The 21,443-nt window shown below is 37.3% G+C and overlaps 1 protein-coding gene across 3 annotated transcripts in view; it reads right to left on the reverse strand.

Annotated features, from left to right (window-relative positions):
• The window catches only part of LOC121510971 (muscular LMNA-interacting protein), a 77,199-nt gene extending 65,458 nt beyond the window's left edge, over window positions 1-11,741 (reverse strand). Inside the window, exon 1 of one of the 3 annotated variants that reach the window (XM_041789404.1) lies at window positions 11,513-11,741. In XM_041789404.1, the coding sequence (XP_041645338.1) occupies window positions 11,513-11,575 (63 nt within the window). In that variant the 5' untranslated portion in view covers window positions 11,576-11,741. The remainder of the gene's footprint in view (window positions 1-11,512) is intronic. The other 2 variants (XM_041789403.1, XM_041789402.1) reach the window with 2 other exon arrangements.
• Between the last annotated feature and the right edge of the window lie 9,702 nt (window positions 11,742-21,443).

The raw sequence follows: 21,443 nt of genomic DNA on the forward strand, positions 1-21,443 counted from the left end.
GCTGCCTCATTTTTCATGATTTAAAGCTTAATTTTATTAAGTCAGCAATGTTTTATTTGACTGAAATTTGAACTGGGGGTTCATAACACAGTGGTCTGTCTTGCAACAAACCTAAATAAAGATTTTTTTTTCATTTTACAGGGTCTTTAAATGTACATAGAAGAGGATTTGCACGTTTCTGCTGCGAGTTTGTCTAATTGTTATGCTTCTCGTGTATTGTTTTTTTGTGCACAGCACAGCCCTTTTGTCAGCTGCTGCTTTATAATTAAGTACTCTATAATTATGTGATTTGACTGTTTTTTTTTTTTTTTTTTTTTTTTTTGCAAAAGTGGTCCAATATGTAAGAGAGAGCAACAGCTCCCCTAAATTGTTATCTTAGAGAAATTATAGCGGTAAAATTTGGATTTTCTAAAATTATTTTTCTAATTACTGGGCTTGAATTGCTTTTGTAAATTTAAAAGATTGCCAGCCTAATGTATTGAAGAAATGTCTTGAGCCACTTCATCTGCTGTCTGTAATTACAAGCAGTAAAGGGCTTCCATTCATTACCAGCGGTAACACTGCCCGTTGTTATGTGGGTTCAACAACACTTTAAAGTGTGGGTGTACATTTCTCATTTATGCACACCGCAGGAAAAGAAATTGAGCTGGTTTTGTGAGGTCATGAGGACAAACAAGCCGAAGGGAATTTCTTCAAGCAATCACTGGGGAGTTTTCAGCACATACTTGAGACTCTATTAAAAATGGATCACACGTCCTTTTCTTGTTTGTTTAGACACTGTGAGAAAATTACCATATTAGGGTCTTTTTCCCCTTTAGCTCACACTTTCACTTCACATACCCGCCTTGTCGTGGTAATTATGTGTGGCAGCTTAATGTTGAATAAGATAAGCCAGATGCTACAAAACAAACTGATAACCAGGGTGTTTACAGAGAGACGAATCTCAGAACTCCAATTTAAGATGAAATATTTTTATCATTAAAATGACACATGTGGCTCCTGCTGGCGCTATTTAATTAGGCGTAATAATTGCATGCATGTCCTATATCAATGCAAATACTGCACCCATTTCAGGGAAAATACACTGAACAGTGTTCTATTGTATGGTCTTTTGAGTGCAACTGAATATCTCAACTTTTCCTCCTCTATATCAGCCTGGATGTATTCCAATTTAAAGTGTTATATATGCAGTTGATCTTATTTTTAAGCAGAACAGCACTGTTCAGTTGCAGCTGGGATGTCAGGTGATTACTGGACCTGAATTTTAAAAAGCAAACAATAAATATTTCAACTATGTACTATGTGAGTTCCTTCCACTGAGGGCTTTCAAAATCTAAACAGTAACAAAAGATGGCATGAAGGTTTATGTTCAGCTCCGCCAACCTCCTTTTTACTTAATTGCCTTTGTTAGAAGTGCTTAGTCCTAGTGAGCTTCTCAAAGCATTCTGGGATTGCTTGCAGTGTTAACCAGGAAGGCCACCTTTAACAGCTTTCCTCCTCATAACATGGAATTCATCCATTAAGCAAAAATCCTGCTTCACTGTTCAGTTACATGTTCTAACAGAGAGCAGTTATGTTTGAAAGACTGCTTCATTCAAAATTATGAGTGAGCAGATCAGAGGGTCGGAGCTGAACGGTCCATCTCTCGTAGGTGGAAATATTTAGTTTGGCCACACAGTTATCAGAGTCAGGAGGTAGGGTGTCAAGTCACACATCATGTTTGTTGCATATTTGTGCATGAACTTTTCTTAACACATTGATTCAAGCTTTATTTTCCCTTTCATCACACTTTGTTTAAGCCACTGAAGCATCTCCCTGCAGCCACAGTGATAAAAAATAAGCCAACCACTGCCCCTTAATGTCTCACTTTACTTTAAAAATGTCCAGTTTACAAAAGGGAAAAAGATATTTGGTATTCTGCTCGTGATTCTGCTCTCAGTGTGGGAATGTGTGCAGTCATTTGAGAAAAATATACAACATACGCTGAATCCATTCAGCAAGTCAGGAGCAGCAGTTAGCCATTGTGTCCCGCTGTACACTGCATGAAAACCAACCCACAATCAGGGTGAAAGCCAGTCCGACTTCAAAGAGAGTTGTGCGGGGCGCACAGATGGACAAGTTGTTTAAGGCACGCACCATATATGCAGGCAGCCCCGGTTCATATCCGGCCTGTGGCCCTTTACTGTATGTGTCTCCCAACTCTCTTCCCTGTTTCCCAGTCTATCCACTATCCTCCTCTATCTAAAAAAGGCACGAAAATGCCCAAAAATAAATTGAAAAAAAAAGAAGAGAGACTTGTGCAACTCAAAATTCAAAATGGTTTAAGACAGTTCAAAAATCCAAAATGAAACAATAACAGATTTACAGTGTCTATAAAAAGTATTTCCCCATTGGATGTTTAACCCTTTTATTGATTTAATAAATCAATCATGGTCAATATATTCTGGCTTTTTGACAAAATAATTTTGCAAAAATAACTCTTTAATGCCAAAGTGCAAACAGATTTCTACAAAGTAATCAGTCAATTAAATAAAATATGTAATGTAAAATAAGTGACTGCTAAAATATTCACCCTTACAAGCCTTCCATGGCTGACTGCCAGAAAGCATCCCAGCAGCACGATGCTGCCACCACTGTGCTTCACAGAGGAGATGGTATGTTTGTTGTGATGTGCAGTGTTTGGCGTCTTCTCTGATGACCACAAAGTGACATTTTGGTCTCATCACACTGAAGAACTTTCTTCAAACTTAACCTTGAAGTCTATCACATGCCTTTTGGTGAACTCTAGTCCAGATTTAATCTGAGTTTTCCTCAATAGTGGCTTTCTCTTTGCCACTCTCCAATAAAGCTTTGACTGGTGAAGAACGTGGACAACACTTGTAACTCTCTGAAGCTTGTAACTCTCTCACTAGTCTCTTCTTGCATGGTCACTCAAGTTTGTGAGGATGGCCTGATCTAGGCAGATTTACACATGTGCCATAATCCTTCCTATTTTTTTCTCTGCAACGGAGGTTATGTGATCAGCTGGGTTTGTTAGTTTGTTTGTTTTTTAGTTTGTTAGCAACATAACTCGAAAAGTTATGGACAGATTTTGATGAAATTTTAAGGAAATGGCAGAAATAAGGAAGAACTGATTAGATTTTAGGGGTGATCCGGATCACCGTCTGAATCCAGGAATTTTTAAAGGATTCTTTACTATTGGGAGATAGGGCCAATGGCGGATGTCTGCGCTCTCCGAGTGCTCTTCAAGTTCTGTATTTACCCTTGACTTGCACTTTTTAATAACCTTTTCTCTGAGTTACTTGAAGTGTTCTTTTGTCTACATGGTGTTATGGTAGCCAGGAATACAGATTAACCAGTGACTGGACCTTCCAGACACAGGTTTCTTTATACAACAGTCACTTGACACATATTTGCTGCACTCAGGTGATCCCCATTTCACTTATTTTGAGACTACTAGCACCAGTTGACTGGACCTCTGTTGAAATCAGACACTTGAAAGGGTGTGAATATTTATGCGGTCACTTATTTTACCTTATATATTTTCATTTAATTGACGTTACTTTGTAGAAATCTTTTTTTCACTTTGACATTAGGGAGCGTTTTTTTTTGTTTGTTTTTTTTTTTTTTTTGTAATTTTTCTTGGCTAAAAAAAGCCATATTATATTGACCATGATTGTTTAATAAAATTAATAGGAGGGTAAAACATCCAATGCGGTGAATACTTTTTAGACACTGTAAATACATAAAGTAGAAATGTATTGTTTGACAGCTCTAAATGTGCAGCATAATGGGACATTTTATGATATTGTTTTGCTAATTCCATTTTGAATGCACTGTAGCACTGGATCGCTACACTACTTCTTTTTATCCACCATTTAAATCCCCTGTCTGTTCAGGAAGACACCTGCTTGTTTATTTATGCCACAAAATACAACCCATATGTTGGATTTTGAACCTCTGCAGCTTGAGCTTTTTGTCATTTTTCCAAAGCAGATATTTGTCCCTGTGCACCCTCATCCGAAACTAGAATTAGGCTTTTGCTTTCTTTTCTCCCTGATTTACTCTGATTAAATTACCTGCCCATTCCCTGACCTTGAGATTCACTAAGCTCTAACCTCGTTTTATCAACACTGAACACCCAGGCTCTACATTATAAAAAGTCATAACTAAGCTTGGCAAGCAATGTAGAGCGCTCAACCACCTCAATTAGAAATGTTTGATATCTTTATCAGGTGAAAATTGATGTATAATTTGTCACATTTCATATTTCCCTATGAAAGAAAAGGTTGATAGCCACTTTTGCCACTCTGCTTCCTGTAATTCTGTGTCTGCTGAATATCTTAAGAAAATCACATGTTTTCTGAAGTTGGCTTGTCAGTCACGAAAGTAAGGACAAAAAAGGTTCTGTTTTTAATTTGTGATGTCTTTTTATCCTGTTTCAAAGACCGAAGGTTTCAGAATATCTTGTCCCTGTCAGTATAAAAGAAATAATTCATTTGATTTCTATTAAAAGAACCCTGTATTGTATAACGGCATCAGATCAACGTGAACAAGAGCTCAAGGAGCAGAATAAAGTAGAGAAACACTTTTGATCTTTGAGGTTTACATGATGAAAACAGAACTTAGAAGTACAGAGAAGAAAATCTGATTCAGTGTTAATCATAATTGACCAGTTTTCTACTGAAGGCTGAAGGAACTTCATTTTTATTTATTTTCAAAGTACATTAGTCTGTTTCATCTCTATCAAATCAGGTTTAAGATCATTTTTCTACCACCTGCTGTCTTCTGTGTTTTCTCCTGCTTTGATAAAGGTTAACAGCTGCCGTGAATGTCTGATGTGAGAGCTGTCCGTACTCCAGCATGAAAAACCAGACATGCACCTTGACGCAGCATCCTTACATTGTTCTGACAAAGCTGACAGAAAAGTTGTTCATGTTGAGACCGGTTTCTTTGACCTTTGTGGCTCATTATTTATTCCAAAGAGGATAAGACGGAGACAGGAAGTTATGCAAGAGAGTCATGCTGCCAGATTTAGACTCGTAACCCCCCAGGGAGGGAGTACATTTATGTTGAGTGCTACAATTTATGAGAGAATGTCTTCTTCTACTCCACTGGATAAGAACAGACAGTTGTGAAAGTTGACTTCACAGTTTATTGTTATTATTATTATTATTATTATTACAGTTTTCTCAAATGTGATGCCACAATGTGACAGCTGCATTATCAGCAAGTAAAATTCAAAATAGCTTACATTCATATAACTGTAACTGGTGGCATGTTTGTGTGTCTGTGTTGATTTACACACCACACCGTTGCTACGATTGTCCTTGATATTTCTAAGAAGACTTCTTGGATGTACTGGTTTGAAACTGGTGCTGTAACAAAATCATAAATATGTACAGAATTTCTATAAAATTACAAATTTTTGCACCTTTTGCTTAAGCTTGCCACCATCCCCTTTCCACTGTATAACATACGCTCACTCCACCACAACGCCAAAGAGGAAACAGTGTTCACTCTCAAACAGGCTACAAGACGGGAACTACACCATCCTAATGTGGATAATGCGGATACGTAAGGGACCACGTGGAGGCCTGAACTGTCCTCTCCTCCATTAACGCGCTTATACCATTGCCAACAACAATAATTAATAAAACTACTAATTTATAATTTCATACGTTTTGTGACCAAAATAGAAAAGTTTCACTAAAACAGCAATTTCTTTCCCCTAGAGATGCTTGAGGGCTTGACTAACAACTGGAATAGTCATTCCAATCCCAGAACGTCCTTAGGGAACGTAGCTTAAACATTCTTCAGTACTCCAGTAAATAGGACGGGCCATAGATACAAAGTCACAACAGAACAAAGAAACTAGTCAACTCAGGGCACTTTCTGAATGGATTTATCAATGAAAAGACATGAAGACAAGTGAGACTGAGAGTCCTCTGTGATCAGACTATAAACCTGTACATTAACATGAACAGTCATCTGATAGAAAGCTTAGTTTTAGCAGACCAGCTGTTTGGATAAACAGAATAATTCCCCCTTTTGCACTACGAGGTCACAGATGTGAAACGGTGCTGTCCGCACCCTGCAGGTGCTGATTGTCTGTCAGACACGTCAATATTTATCAGATATTATCATGCCGGTTTATCAGAAGCGTTTCCTTTGGCTCTACAAAGAAATAATGGCTTCTTTTCTTTTATGTTATTTGAATCTTCTGATAATAATTTATAGCAGTTAGAACAGGAGGGAAGTGAGTTTTTTTGTGACACCTCTCAGTGTTAAGGTGAGCCTGGAAACAAGACACACATCAGATACAGAAGATAAGACCGTTTTACGTTACTGGTCTTACCCCGAATTTCAATATACAGCGTGCGCACCGCGCACCATAGCGCCGCGGGTTTGCTCCGACCGAAAGGCGAGTGACCTCGCCCACTGGAAGCGAGTCTAGAGCGCCGTGCCGCGGCCCACAGTCCTGATCATCAGGAAGAGATCACGGGAGAACTGCGAGTTCATGCATGAATAGCATGTCAAAAGCGGACTGTTTTACCTTTTGGGGTTATTTTATCATCCTTTCTAACAACACATGTCTGATGGTTTTCCTGCATTCCTCCTCTGGCAATTAACAGCAGGCTTGTGTCTCTTAGCCTTCAGTTTATTTACAGAGAACATCAGAGAAAAGTTCATTTGCTGTACAAGATATGGCTAAGACAGGGGATTAAACCACATGGTTCAAGTGGTCGCCAGAGCCATTTCCAAATTACCGTAAACATTAAAATGCATAGATATTTATGAAACAATGCACATTTTTTTGTTTGGCTGGTTGGCTCAGGGGGTCCTTATTTTATTTCTTTTCTTGGGGCCCAAAATCCCTAGCTACGCCCCTGTCCAGTAATGTGTTGCTGCAGAAGGGGAGTATATTAAAGGAGAAAGACACTAAAAACTGTTAATGTTCAATACAACGGTATTACAGCATTAGTCTCTTTTTTAATAGGTTCATTTCCCAGAGACAGCTAAAGCTACGTGTTTATGTCATGTCTTTTAAATTGAAATGAGACATTAAAGAGCAGTGGTGGACTTATTTTACATTACTGTGGTTGCAGTGGCTTAACCAATATGTGCTGAAAGGGACAACTAAGCATGTGATTAATTGTAACTAAAAGAAATAATGTGCCAATTATGGACCTTAATTAATTACAGTTAATGCATTAATGCCAGCTTTAGTTTTTTGTTTTTTTACAACACAGTCAGAGTCAGTTACTCTAACCTGATTCCCCAAAACAAGTCTCAAAATTATAACAGGGGATTAATTCACTCAGCTTGACATCAGATTTGATTAAACTGGATCTCAGTCCAGAGAAGAACTTTTTGACCCATTAAACCTGTGTATCAGTCATTGTACTTTATTAATACATGAGCTTGTCATTGGCGTCTGCTACTGTCCATGTTTTTAAGACTAAACAGAGATCAATTTCTTACATGTTAGCCCATTTTTACATTAAAGAACAGCTTCGTCTTCTGCTGGCACGTCATCATCAGTAGTGTATTTGGAACCCCCAAGATTTTAATGTGACTAAAGAAATATTGACCATTTAAACATACAGTAGGTATTTTCACTGTGATTTCACAATAGCTTTAGATTAAGGGTGTTAATTACAGAAATCATGCGGCTATTCAGCACTTTGCATTCATTGTTGTGAAAGAGCTACTACTCTAACAGACACTGCATTCAGAAAAATCCTCTCACTGATTGGTCACCTGAAGTTAAAACATCATATCTGCGTCAATATTTAGAATAGTTTGTATGTTTAGTAAAAATGAGCCTTATCTATCTGGTGCAGCCAAACAATGATGCAGCTTAAGTAACAAACTTTCAGCTTTGGCTTCAGCCTGGTCTCTACATCAAACTTTAGATTGAACTTATACAGAGCTGAAGCAACAGGCCTCTCATTACTTTCTCTTACAGCCATGTCACCCTTGTCACAGGACACCTATAGATCCTTAGCCTGAAGAGGTTCACATCCACTTGTAAAGGCTGTGATATTTATACGACACATACAAAGATATCTGTAATCAGCTTTATTTAAAGACACGGGACAAATACCACAGCTAAAATAACCGTTTATCATCTAATAAACTTGTTTATGTGTTTAAGCTCTTATGCAACCTCCCTGTTTGCATGTCCTCTGTAGTCAAAGCAGAGTAAGTTGACCCTGTGAAATGTAAAAGCCAGCGTTTCCTACTTGCCTGTCAGAGCCCTCTTGAATGTGTAATTGCGTTCGTGTGTTGCCGAGGTCATGCCGTCCTCATAGATCACATTTCCAGCCAGCAGTGGTTCACCGTGTTACATGTCGCCTGTCCGTGTGCGTGCTCCCACTCAGTCTTTCCTTCAAGCATGTCGGACTTGTCCCAAAGAACGAATACAAGCAGCACTAAATCATTTCCTGACTGGACCACCCTGTGAGGGGATCTTTAAAGGGACATTTGTAACGCTGACCTACCACCAAAGTGACAAATATACTTAAAGGAAACATGCCAAAGAGTTATAATGCTTTAATCTGTTTGCATCTTTCAATCTAGGGCAAATTTCCCTTACAACAATAAATCATGACATAATGTACCATAATAGTTTCTCTTGTGTCCCTATAATGTGATTAGATTGATTGGGTGGGACAAAGATGGCTGAGAAAAGATGTCAGATATCTCTGTCTGGCAGATGAAGATATGAAATAACTCGGAGAAAAGGCAGGGTAAGAAAGTTCACACTTCTATGTTTTCCACTGCAGATTACATTTTTTTTACAAGTGGCCTGTTTTTTGTCTGTGAATTGAAATATATGCCCCAAAAAGTTCAATTTCATGCCATTTAAAGCTTACAGATGGTTATGAAAGATTAATATGAAAGCTGATGCCTCTATGTGACCTACAAAAGCAGATTAAACTATCAAAGCTTTGATTTATGATGTTATAATAGGCCATCATGAGATACATCCATTTCCTTTACCTTCAACTTAACTAGATAGTACCAAAGATATGAAAAGATAACATAAAGGGTTATATTTTCGACCCAAAGCCATCTCCAAGAATATGGAGGGAAGGAGCCCACTAGCAACTAACAAACAGAGAAATAAGACATTATTTTCTGATTGTTTCACAGCAGTTAAGCCCGTAAAAAAATGTAGAAACACTTGGACACCTCTACACAAACGAGCAAGAAGGAGCAGGATTTGATTTAAAAAGTTCAGGTAGGCCATTAGGGGTGGGTAAAAAAATCAATGCATCGCAATATTTCCTCCCCCAATTCAATATCGATTCAGCAAATCCTCTGAATCGATTCACCTCCTGGCCAGTGGGGGTCGCCGTGCGTGTGATTTGCGTTGTATGGACGGAGGCCACACTCAACCAAACAACAACCAACCATAACCATGTCATGTGAGGTTTGTCACAAATTCCAAGAGGACAGAAATATTTTTTACGATTACATGCACTTTACTTTTTCAGTGTTTATACAGAGCTGTCATGTTTTTTACTTTTGTACTCCATATGCACAAATAAGTTATTATTGTGCAAATTTTTATTTTCAGATGTTTTAATGCTCAAAAATATGAGGTGACTTGCCAAATATGTTCACATGGGCATGAAAATAATTATTAAAAAAATGTCAACAGGTTATTTGTGTATTTCTACTTTTTACTGAATCGACATTGTAGCATTTAAATCAATATCGAATCAATATCGAATCGAATTGCAACCTAAAGAATCGAAATCGAATTGAATCGTGAGGTTCTTAACAATACCCAGCCCTATAGGCCATGAGGTCAAGCGTTGTAGATCAGCTGATCTCACATCAGCCCTCATCAGCTGACGGCCAGCTGATTTGCTCTAAGCACGCTATCGCTCTCATATATGCCTTATATTTAAACTGCTCTTGCCATGCTGTGCTCTGTCACGCTCTCTGCAAGACGCTCTTGCAACCCTCCTCCACCCCAGCTCCTCCTCCTTTCTGCTTCTGACGTCATCGATGCCATTCTGTTGTCACTGATGCCTGCTCTGCTCTGAGAGTTTTTGCTGCTTCTCTCCCGGTCTTATGCTTTCCTTATTGGCAGGAACAGCAGGAATGTGAACCCTTTCCTGCGTGATGCTTTCCAGGTGGACTTCTGGAAGGGCAGGGGGTTCCCAGGAAAGCCACACCGTCAAACATAAATAACAGCATAAGTGTTCATTAATACCTGCTAATAAAGATAATATTTGTGACACAAAATCATGTGTTTCTTGACAAAGTGTTCCTGACTGAACTGCTGCTTTCTGACTTATGGGTGTCTCTCTGCTCTGTACTCCAACACCACAAACTGTTTTATTCACTGGGCTGCAAATAAGTTTTATTGCGCCCCTTTAGCATCTCATTCAGATATGCGTGTTTACATTAGCATCTGTGGCGGACAGAAGGAGAGCAGAGGAGACAAACAATGATGTAACCTCATCCCTAAAAGTTTGTGTTTACATCCCAACCTTCAGACTTCTCACTGCAAACTTCCCACCCCTGAACACCAAAGCGATTATAAAAAAAAAAGTTAATTGGTGCTGTCTTTTTTCTGCTGTTTAACATTAGTCATCACATATTCACTCATTTCATTGCCACATAAGAGCTCAGTCTCTGCTGTCAATCTGAAAACCACCCCGCTCCGCTGATGCTTAAGTGTATATTTGAGCGGTTCACGTTGTCCCACAGTAAAAGCATAAACACTTGGGTGTGCCACGGAGCAAAGAGTTTAATTACAGACAAAAACACAGCCCCTCCCTCCTCAGCAGATAGGGTGTGCAAATATAGCTCCCTGCCAGCTGCTACTGAGCACGAGTTATCTCTCCTGATAATAAACAAATGCCTCCAGTGCAAGGACAAGAAAATCTAGAATAAGCTCACACTGGAATCAATGATTCAATAGTCTGAGAAGAAAAGCAATACTGTATGGCTTTATGTTGATGCAACACCTCTGAATTATTCACCATTTCTGCTGAATGTGACATGCATCATAAAGGTTTATTCTATCTTGTCTGTGTCCATATACATACATTTTTAAAGCTTTGTTAACATTACTGAGCTGTTTTTGCATTCTATCTCACGATTTGTAGCATTCCTGCTGTACATTTTATTTAATTCCAAAGCAGCTTGTTAGCTTTTACTAATGCTAGACTGACAGGACATAACAAGAAGCATATCAAGTAGCTGTGCTGAGAGTATACAATGTCAAAGTGTTTATGTGTGAAAGCCTGAAAGGTGGCTAGCGGCTGGTAGGGGGAACAACAGCAGAGTTAAAAGTTTAAACTGCTAAAACTCAAACTTGATGTTTTCTAGTGTGACTTAGAGAGAGCTGAAGTGCCCTAAGATCGGCAGAGAGTAAAGGCAGGTCAGAGGTATTACTGTAGCCTGACTGCTACAAATCCATACAGATGATGTGAAACTGGTACAAACTGCCAAGAAAGAAACATCTATTTCAAAGCCCTCTTACCTTCCCCAGACTCGTATTCAGTTCATCCATCTCTGCTTCAAATGACTCTCCATCCGGAGGCATTGATGAGTGCAGACTCCCACTGAACTTCACTCAAGATGTCAATTGTTGATGAAAGCAGCCCTGAAAACAAGATGCTCACTTCCCGGCCTATCTCCTGAGTTCAAAGTGTATAACTGTTGGTGTGTATCACCCTGCTGATTTCCTTTTATAGACACATAATAGCCACAAATAGCTTGCAGACGGCAGTCAGCCTGCTGGGCACCACTGACAATGTTCATGCTGGAAGCTACACTTAAGTACTGAATGTCCAAGCATGTTCACATTTTTAAATATAACTCATAAGATAGTACTTTTCCAGAAATACACATTTAGTTTAACACAGAAAGGGCCTTTTATATAACACATAAAGCAATATGATAGAGATTGTGTTAAATATCCTGACTGGGTGAGCTCATGTCATTAAAAAAAGTGAGGTGTAGCTGATTGTTTTTATTAGGCAGGAGAAAAGATGACAAAATAAGGAAAAGGCGTCTGGTCAAGGGTATAACAAAGAAAATCAGCCTTTTAAGTGTTATGAAGCACAAGAAAAACTCTAAAATATAATTATTTATATAGCACTTATCAAAACTAGGTTATGGAGTGCTTTACAAAGTGAAAAGAATATAACAAGATAAGAACAAGAACAGATTTTAAAAGGTCAAAAGAAAGAAAAGTAGTTAGAATCAACAGGAAGAATACGAAGGATAAAACACTGCAGAGATTACAGGGATCAGGCCTGGAGCAGTTATTATAATAGAGTTTAGTTTTTATTATTATTATATTATTAATGATTACCACTGGTCTTTAGAATAGGGTATAGATATATTCCTGTTTTACTTATTTTTTAAATAAGATGACGTAAAAATGATCATCCCTTCAATATAGCAATTGATAACAAATTTGCAATATGAGCCAAAAAACATCCCAATTAGCTGTTTGTTTTAAATTGTTTTGCCCTAGTATATTCTATATAATATTGTGAAGGTTATAATATACAATTTTATTGCTTGCATTTATTGAAAAATGTATAAGATGATGAACCTAAAATTAATCGCATATCAAATTGCAATCGCAATATTGGGGAAAAAATCCCAATTACATTATTTTCACCAATAGTTCAGCCCTAGTATGGTCTAGACCTGCCCTCTTTGTAAGGTGTTTGAGAGGACTTAGGATATGAATTGGTGCTTTACAACAATTGATTGATGTATTGATTGATTGATTGATAGGGATAGATATAGACTAAATAAATCACAAAATTAACACAAATTTTCAATTTAAAAAACACCTTCCTCTTAGGGGTGTGACGAGATGCTTATCTCACAAGAGATGAGACGAGATTTTAGTTGTTTTTAATTTTGGAAAAAAATATATGAGTGGAAAATATGTCCTTCAGACGGCTGAAAGTCATAATTGGGAAGCATTCAGGTCTATTCAGAAATATTTAAACTAACTCCTCTTGTATTGAAGAGGCTGTCAATGCTTACACACAGTTTGTCTTGTCTTACTCTGACTCAAACTGTACATTTAAATGCTCTTCAAATCAAACTTTTCATTTTAGTATTCTACCACATCTTTAATTTACTACACTATGCACTAGGGCTGCAACAAACGCTGATTTCAATCATCGACGAATTGGATGATTATTTCCCTGATCAATTGATGAATCGGATGATTATTTCCCTGATCAATTGATGAATCGGATGATTATTTCCCTGATTAATTGATGGATCGGATGACTGTTTTCCTGATTAATCGATGAATCGGCTGTTTCCCAAGGGGCAGGGTCCCTTATCAAAAAATTTGACATGGATATTTCAAACACATTGCTCTAATTGGCAGGTTTAAAACAAAAGAGCCCGAGCCCGGCCCATGTCCGAGGTAATGATATAATCATTGGCCCGAAGCCCGGCCCTCGGGCCTAGGGCTCCAGTGCAGGGCTCTAGTCTGGGCAATATACAGTGGAAATAAAAAGTCTACACACCCCTGTTTAAATGCCAGGTTTTTGTCATGTAAAAAATTACATCAAGATAAATAATTTCACAACTCTTTCCACCTTTAATGTGACCTATAACCTGTACAACGCAATTGAAAAACAAACAGAAATCTTTCAGGGAGGTGAAGTAAAAATAAACAACTGAGATAATGTGGTTGCATAAGTGTGCACACCCTTTTATAACTGGGGATGTGGCTGTGTTCAGATTTAACCAATTACATTTAAACTCATGTTAAACTGGAGTCAGCACACACCTGTCACCAATTAAAGTGCCTCTGATCAACCCCAAATAAAGTTCAGCTGTTCTAGTAGGCTTTTCCTGACATTTTTGTAGCCACATCTTCCAGCACAAGCCATGGTCCGCAGAGAGCTTCCAAAGCATCAGAGGGATCTCATTATTCAAAGATATCAGTCAGGTGAAGGCTACAAAAGAATTTCCAAGGAATTAAATATACCATGGAACACAGTGAAGACCGTCATCATCAAGTGGAGAAAATATGGCACAACAGTGACATCACCAAGAACAGGATGTCCGTCCAAAATTGATGATAAGACGAGAAGAAAACTAGTCAGGGAGGCTGCCAAGAGGCCGACAGCAACACTGAAGGAGCTGCAGGAATTTCTGGCAAGTACTGGCTGTGTAGTACATGTGACAACAATCTCCCGTCTTCTTCATATGTCTGGGCTATGGGGTAGGGTGGCAAGACGGAAACCTTATCTTACAAAGAAAAACATCCAAGCCCAGCTTAATTTTGCAAAAAGACATCTGAAATCTCTCAAACGCATGTGGGAAAATGTGTTATGGTCTGACAAAACCAAGGTTGAACTTTTTAGACATAATTCCAAAAGGTATATTTGGCGCAAAAACAACACTGCTCATCACCAAAAGAACACCATACCTACAGTGAATCATGGTGGTGGCAGCATCATGCTTTGGGGCTGTTTTTCTTCAGCTGGAACTGGGGACTTAGTCAGGGCGGAGGGAATTATGAACAGTTCCAAATACCAGTCAGTGTTGGCACAAAACCTTGGCCTTCTGTTAGAAAGCTGAAGATGAAAAGGAACTTCATCTTTCAGCATGACAATGACCCAAAGCACACATCTAAATCAACAAAAGAATGGCTTCACCGGAATAAGACTGAGGCTTTGGAATGGCCCAGCCAGAATCCAGACCTGAATCCCATCGAACATCTGTGGGGTGATCTGAAGAGGGCTGTTCACAGGAGATGCCCTCGCAATCTGTCAGATTTGGAGCGGTTTTGCAAAGAAGAGTGGGCAAATATTGCCACATCAAGATGTGCCACGCTGATAGGTTCCTACCCCAAAAGACTGAGAGCTGTAATAAAAGCCAAAGGTGCTGCAAAAAAGTATTAGTTTAAGGGTGTTCATATTTATGCAACCAGGATATTTTAAGTTTTTTATTTTATATTTTTCCCCTTTAAAGGTTTCAGTTTGTTTTTCAATTGCGTTGTACAGGTTATAGGTCACATTAAAGGTGGAAAAAGTTGTGAAATGATTTGTCTTGCTGTCATTTTTTTACATCACGAAAATCTGGCATTTGAACAGGGGTGTGTAGACTTTTTATATCCACTGTAGATCTCGAGAGATGATTTTCACCTCCTCGAGACATCTCGTGACGTTTTGATCTCGTGAGATCTCGTGGCATGAGATCTTGTCACACCCCCACTTCCTATAGAAATAAGCATTTAAAAAACAAGGCATGAGTAAGTGTTTGTAGATCTTGAAAAGACTGGGTTGAGTTGATCTTAATAATGTTTCTTAAGTGGAAGTAACAGGATTTAATAAGATTGTAGAAGTGAAGTGAAGTTTAGAATCAAATGTACCACCAAGATTTCTACCTGTAGATTTTATGTTGGGTTCTAGTGGACTAGTGAAGAGAAACAGCTGTGATTTACTGTTAAAGTGATAAGGGCCAAAGAATACCCCCTCTTTTTTCCTGTGTTCACCTGCAAAAAAATACACCCCATCTATTTTTCTACCAAGGCACTCCATTGATATGTTTTAAATGACAAGTATATTTGCATGTCATCAGCATAACAGTTGTAGAGAGACCTCTTTAATATGATTCATCATATTTCCCAGTGGAAGCATACACTATAAAGACAGAATAGGACTTAGAATTGAACCCTGTGGCAGACCGTACATTATCATACTCCAACCATTTAAATGCAGTTCCACTGATACACACACACTGCTTCAGTCTGGTGATTAAGATTCTGTGATCAGTTGTATAAGGTCCAACAGAGCAGCCCACATTAACAGCACTCATTAATAAAGCCATTTGTGACCCTGACAAGAGCGATTTCCATACTATGTTGTTTGTGGAATCCTGTTTGTAATTTATAAAAAAATATTGTGTTCAATAAAACAGACGTTAGTTGGCTTAGAAGCCCTTTTTCAAGGATATGAGCTGGAGTTGAGAAATGGGCCTATAATCCTGTGTAAGTGACTGATCAAGGTGTTTTTTAGTCAGGGCTGGATGCCTGCTTGTTTAGACTGATGCAGGAAATGACCAGAAGTGAGGAAACAGTCAATGTTAGGTTATACTAGTAAATTTCCAAAGATCTTCCCCAGGGCCAAAGAGGTAAAATGTACTTTAAAAAAAAAGATCTCTATGAGCTTTGCGTTATTAGGAACATTCTGTTCCTGAAGAAAAATGATTCATGGCATCTGTAATGAAGAAAAAATTACAACCTGATTATCTCAGTTAGAAACCTTTTGTAAAGTATGATTAAAAAATCTGAAAGCTCCCATTGAGAATGGTTACCTAAAAAAAAAAAAGACTACCTCCTCAATAGAGTGGAGAAGCATGTAAGGACAGGCTTTGTGCATCAGTGGAGCCCAGGAAATTAAATGAAACATGCATTAGTCCCATCTGATTCTACTCCAGACCTTCAAGGCCATCCATAACCTAGCCCCTCTGTACCTTTCTGACCTCCTTCACATCAGCACCCCCTCTCACACTCTCAGGTCTTCCACCTCTCTCCCCCTCACTGTTCCACCCGCCTGCTTGACCACCATGGGCTCCAGAGCCTTCAGTCGCTCTGCTCCCAGACTTTGGAACTCCTTTCCCCCGGACATCTGTAATATTAACTCTCTCTCCATTTTTAAATCCCGTCTCAAAACCCATCTTTTCAGACTGGCATGTTCTGTCTGACTGATTTCTTTCAGCCAACCTACACATTGTTTTCACTTATTACTAACATGTGTAACCTGTGAATATTTTGTAGACTAATTTATTTTTCTTGTTTTAACCTTTTCTTGTTAGGTGACCTTGAGTGCTTTGAAAGGTGCATATAAATAAAATGCATTATTATTATTATTATTATCTGTAATGTAATAACAGATGTATTCTTTCATAAATTTATCATTTCTATTGATCTATCTGTGCTTTTTGAAAGACTGTAAAAAATGAACAACATGACCGTTCCTAAAAGTAAAGCTGGAACATCTAAGGCAGGGGTGTCAAACTCAGTCACAGCAGGGGCTGGATTCAGGATTTAGGTCTAACCTGAGAGCCTAACAGACAGATACGACGATCTCAGATCATGAAGAAAAAGAATGTATCGGCCATCTGCTCCAGCTGTTTTATCCTAGAATCAGCTCTTTTACTTCTAGCTCCTTTTTCTGTTTCCTGACGCAGCGGCTGCAAATGAAACTGAAACTTAAGACTTATTCCCTAAAAAGACTTCCAACTGTCTAATACGAAGCTGTGTCTTGGTTTTCTAAACCATCAGTGTGTAAAAAAAATATTTATTTGTAAAATCTGTACAAAGTGTACACTGTAAAAAAAATTCCGTTAAATTTACGGTAAAACGCTGGCAGCTGTGGTTACCAGAGATTTACTGTAAAAATTACGGTGAGAATGTATGAGAAAAAACGGTGTTTTCATTCTACAACTGTAAATATTACAGTTCAAACCTGTTTTTTTTTTAACTGTAAATTTCTGTTAAAAAAATACAATATTGTAACCGTTTATACAAGGATTTGCTGTAAAAATAACAGTTATACTGTAACCATATTTACGGTAATTTGCTGTACAACTTACTGTAATTTGATGTAGAAATTACAGCTCTATTACAACATTTTCTACAGGGATTGGCTGTAAAAATAACGATAATGAAACAAACCTGTTTACGGTAAATTACTTTAAAAACACCAGAAATCCTGTAAACCTAAATACAGTCTATCTCAGTAATAAAAACAGTAGACCCGTATAATGTTTAACGGTATTTTATTATAACTACTTAAATTTTACAGTAAATTACTGGCAGCTGTGGTTACCAGAAATTTACCGTAAAAAATACAGTACAAAACATGAGAAATTACAGCTGATATTTGCAGATTTTACGGTAGTAGCAAAATACTGCCCAACTTTAAATTTTACAGTAAATTACTGGCAGCTGCAGTTACCAGAAATTTACCGTAAAAAATACAGGACAAAACATGAGAAATTACAGCTGATGTTTGCAGATTTTACGGTAGTAGCAAAATACTGCCCAACTTTAAATTTTACAGTAAATTACTGGCAGCTGTGGTTACCAGAAATTTACCGTAAAAAATACAGGACAAAACATGAGAAATTTTGCTAGATGTTTGCAGAATTTACAGTAGTAGCTTAATACTGCCTTACTTTAAATTTTTACGGTAAATTACCAGCAGCTGTGGTTGCCAGAAATTTACTGTAAAAAAATACAGTACAAAACATGTGAAATTTCAGTTAATTTGCTAGATTTTTGCAGTAGTGCCCTAATACTCCTACTTTTAACAAAAGATTCAAGCTGAATAAACAACAAGAAACTCTGCAGTTATATGTTTGAAATAAAAAACCTTTCAACACATCTGATAACTTTTCTGTATACTCACAAAGCAGTTTAGATCTTGGAAGAAAAAGCTTGTGTCCATATGTATGACAGGTAGTCCTTGGTGTAATGCATGAAGATGAAACAAAGTCACTTGCCCCTAAATGATTCAAGAGTAATGAGTCCAGTCTTGACTGAAGAAGGCCTTCCACTTGGGAAGCTTTCACGTGGCCAAGAAACTTTATCTTCTTGAAGACTCGAGCACAGTTCATCAGGTGTTCTACTTTGGACTGGCTCCATCCTCTCTGCAGGAAGTACATATACAAAGCAAAGTTAGAGTGATTCAGTGCTTCAGTTTAATGCCTACACAGATGTAAATTTGAGAAAACTAGGCTCTAATAAGCCATGCTTACAATCAGCACAACAGAATAAAATAAACAGTGTGTACAGTACATATAGATCATTTCTATAATAGAATATGGTGAAGAAAGCATAAATGTACCCACAAGTGCCAGCTATTAAGTCAGCAATCACCTAACAACAGCCAATTACTTTTCCGTTATTGATTATAATGAGACAGTTATGACATATTAATTGCAATTTGCTTTTGTCTATAGTTTAAAGCTGTGGTGCCCAGGCTTGTATCCACTGAGCTCCCCCCTCCTTCACATATCCAAGAAGATATGGACCCACACAAAAAAGTGACATAGCTATTGCTGTAAAAACTAAACATAAATTTGAATTGATGTCATTATTTAAAGCAGTTTTAATTTTGGCAGATATTTTTAATTTTAGTCTTAGTTTTAGTCTTTAAGTGAAATGAATTTTAGTTTCAGTCACATTTTAGTCATTTCTGTCCATTTAGTTTTAGCCCATAAAAAGTCCTCACATTTTAGGTTTTACTTTTAGTCCAAGCATTTATTGTCTTGCTTAATCTGGTACCAAGTCATAGTGGGATGTTCTCTGCACCCTGCCAAACCTGGGGTCCCTGCTTTCTACAGCTGAGAGACAGAAGAGCTACAGCTGCATTGTTTTTTGACAGAATTACCCACAGTGGAGAGATATCATGGATTTTGAATGTCCTACGTAAACTACATTACATTCTATTCAAAAACTAAACTTAGTTTTTGTCAGTTTTAGTCATCACAGATCTATTTTTGTTAGTCTTAGTCTAGTTTTTGTCATGGAAAACAAGGCTGTCGATGAACATTTTTAGTCATAGTTTTAGTCGAAATTAACACTGATTTAAAGCTACACACAATAGCCCAATCCACAAGTGTTAGCAAAAGACCTTGGTATGAACCATTCATAAGGGTTATATTGTGATTTTAGGTAGTTGAACCACAAGATAAATATTTGCAAACTTTGCTCTTTATATATATATATATTTACTTGTAAGACCACCAAAATAAATATAGAATTTGCTTTTACATGTAAATATAATATATAATTTTATATATAATTTCTATATAATTTCCCTTCGGGGATGAATAAAGTTATTATTGTATTGTATTAGGGTAAGCCTACCCAATAAGCCCAGGCACCATTTAAGCCCACTGGCGACTTTGAAGTCAATTTAAAAAAAAAAAAAAAGAGGGGCCTGTCTTATGCTATACATTATTTGGTCCAATCACACAATTTCTTAATTATATGTCAGTTTTGTTTGACACCAATCACATTTGTAGATATTGAAAAGGCCCGCCTACATTTGTGCAGTCTCAAAGAGGCTCAGATAAAGTCGCCTAAAAACTTTGGTGTTTTGGGACCCCTCAGAAGGAACCTCTTTTCAACCATTTTCAGCCACTGACTTGTTAAGTACATTCATATTATGTAATTTGAGAGATTATTGATTTGTTTTTTGTGTATAAACAGGTAGTTTTTTGTAATTTCTTACTATTTAGTTTTATGTGAAAAGATGAGTCATGCTAGCTAGCGTAGCGAGCTAATCACTAGTCAATACATGTAGCCCTACTGACAGATACACTGCTTAATGATTAAAAATGATAAGTACACAAACTAAGTGTTTTCTGATTCATTTTACATAAATCTTACATAAAACTTTGAACAAGAATTCCTTGATAATTCGGAAAGTTTGGCAGAAGAGGAATAACATTGATGGAAGTTTTACAGCATATTTAGGCTACAGGCATTTCTTTAAACATTTGTTTAATTTTGGTGAGAACATATTATCTTCATTTCCCTGGTAGTCACTGTAGTACCATTTAAGCCCAGTGTGTTCCATTTAAGCCCATCTTATGTGTTTCAATATAAAAAAATGAAATTTTGAGGTTTGATAGCTTTTCGCTGTAATCCTGTGTTGGATGTTGTTATACTAACTTCATTAACACGAGTACATCACAGATCACACACTGACCAGAAGAATTGTTATGTCAGTTAATTTTGCATAATTATTTGTTTATAGTGAGAAAAATGCCAACAAAAAAGAGGAATTACAGCAACTGTCCTAAAATCATCATTGTGACAGCCAAACATTAAATCTAAGTTCAATAAGATATTGTTGATGCACTGTAATGTCATTTAATACTTTTAAAAACAAACACATTTTTTTATTTTGTCAATATTGAATCAAAGTTTGTCAATATTAAATAAAATGTTCAATGAAATGTTAAATACTGAAGCCAATGAAAATTAGTTTTAGGCCTACTTAGTCATGTTTGTGGTGGTCCATTGTTACAAGCCAAACATTAAAGCCAAGTTCAAAAATAAATTGTGTTTAACATGTATAACATGTTACTGAATTAATGTATGTTTACTACTTGAAAAATGTAATAATTTTTTAAATTTCTGTCAATAAACGTGGTTGTGGGCTTATTTGGAACACACGTGGGCTTAAATGGTACTTAGGTACCAATTAAGGCCATGCCAGACTTTTGACTTTATTCATAACATTTCTTTAATTTGTTCTTTAAAATATGCATAAGTAAATAAATATACCTTCAAATGAGGGATTAATCCTTCATTCTAACAAATGATCATGTTTATAAACCATCTTAGTATCTATGAAAATACGTGAACTTAGATTTTGGTGGGCCTAATGGGTACACTTACC

This window comes from Cheilinus undulatus, linkage group 6, assembly GCF_018320785.1.
Source record: "Cheilinus undulatus linkage group 6, ASM1832078v1, whole genome shotgun sequence".
Classification (NCBI taxonomy): domain Eukaryota; kingdom Metazoa; phylum Chordata; class Actinopteri; order Labriformes; family Labridae; genus Cheilinus; species Cheilinus undulatus.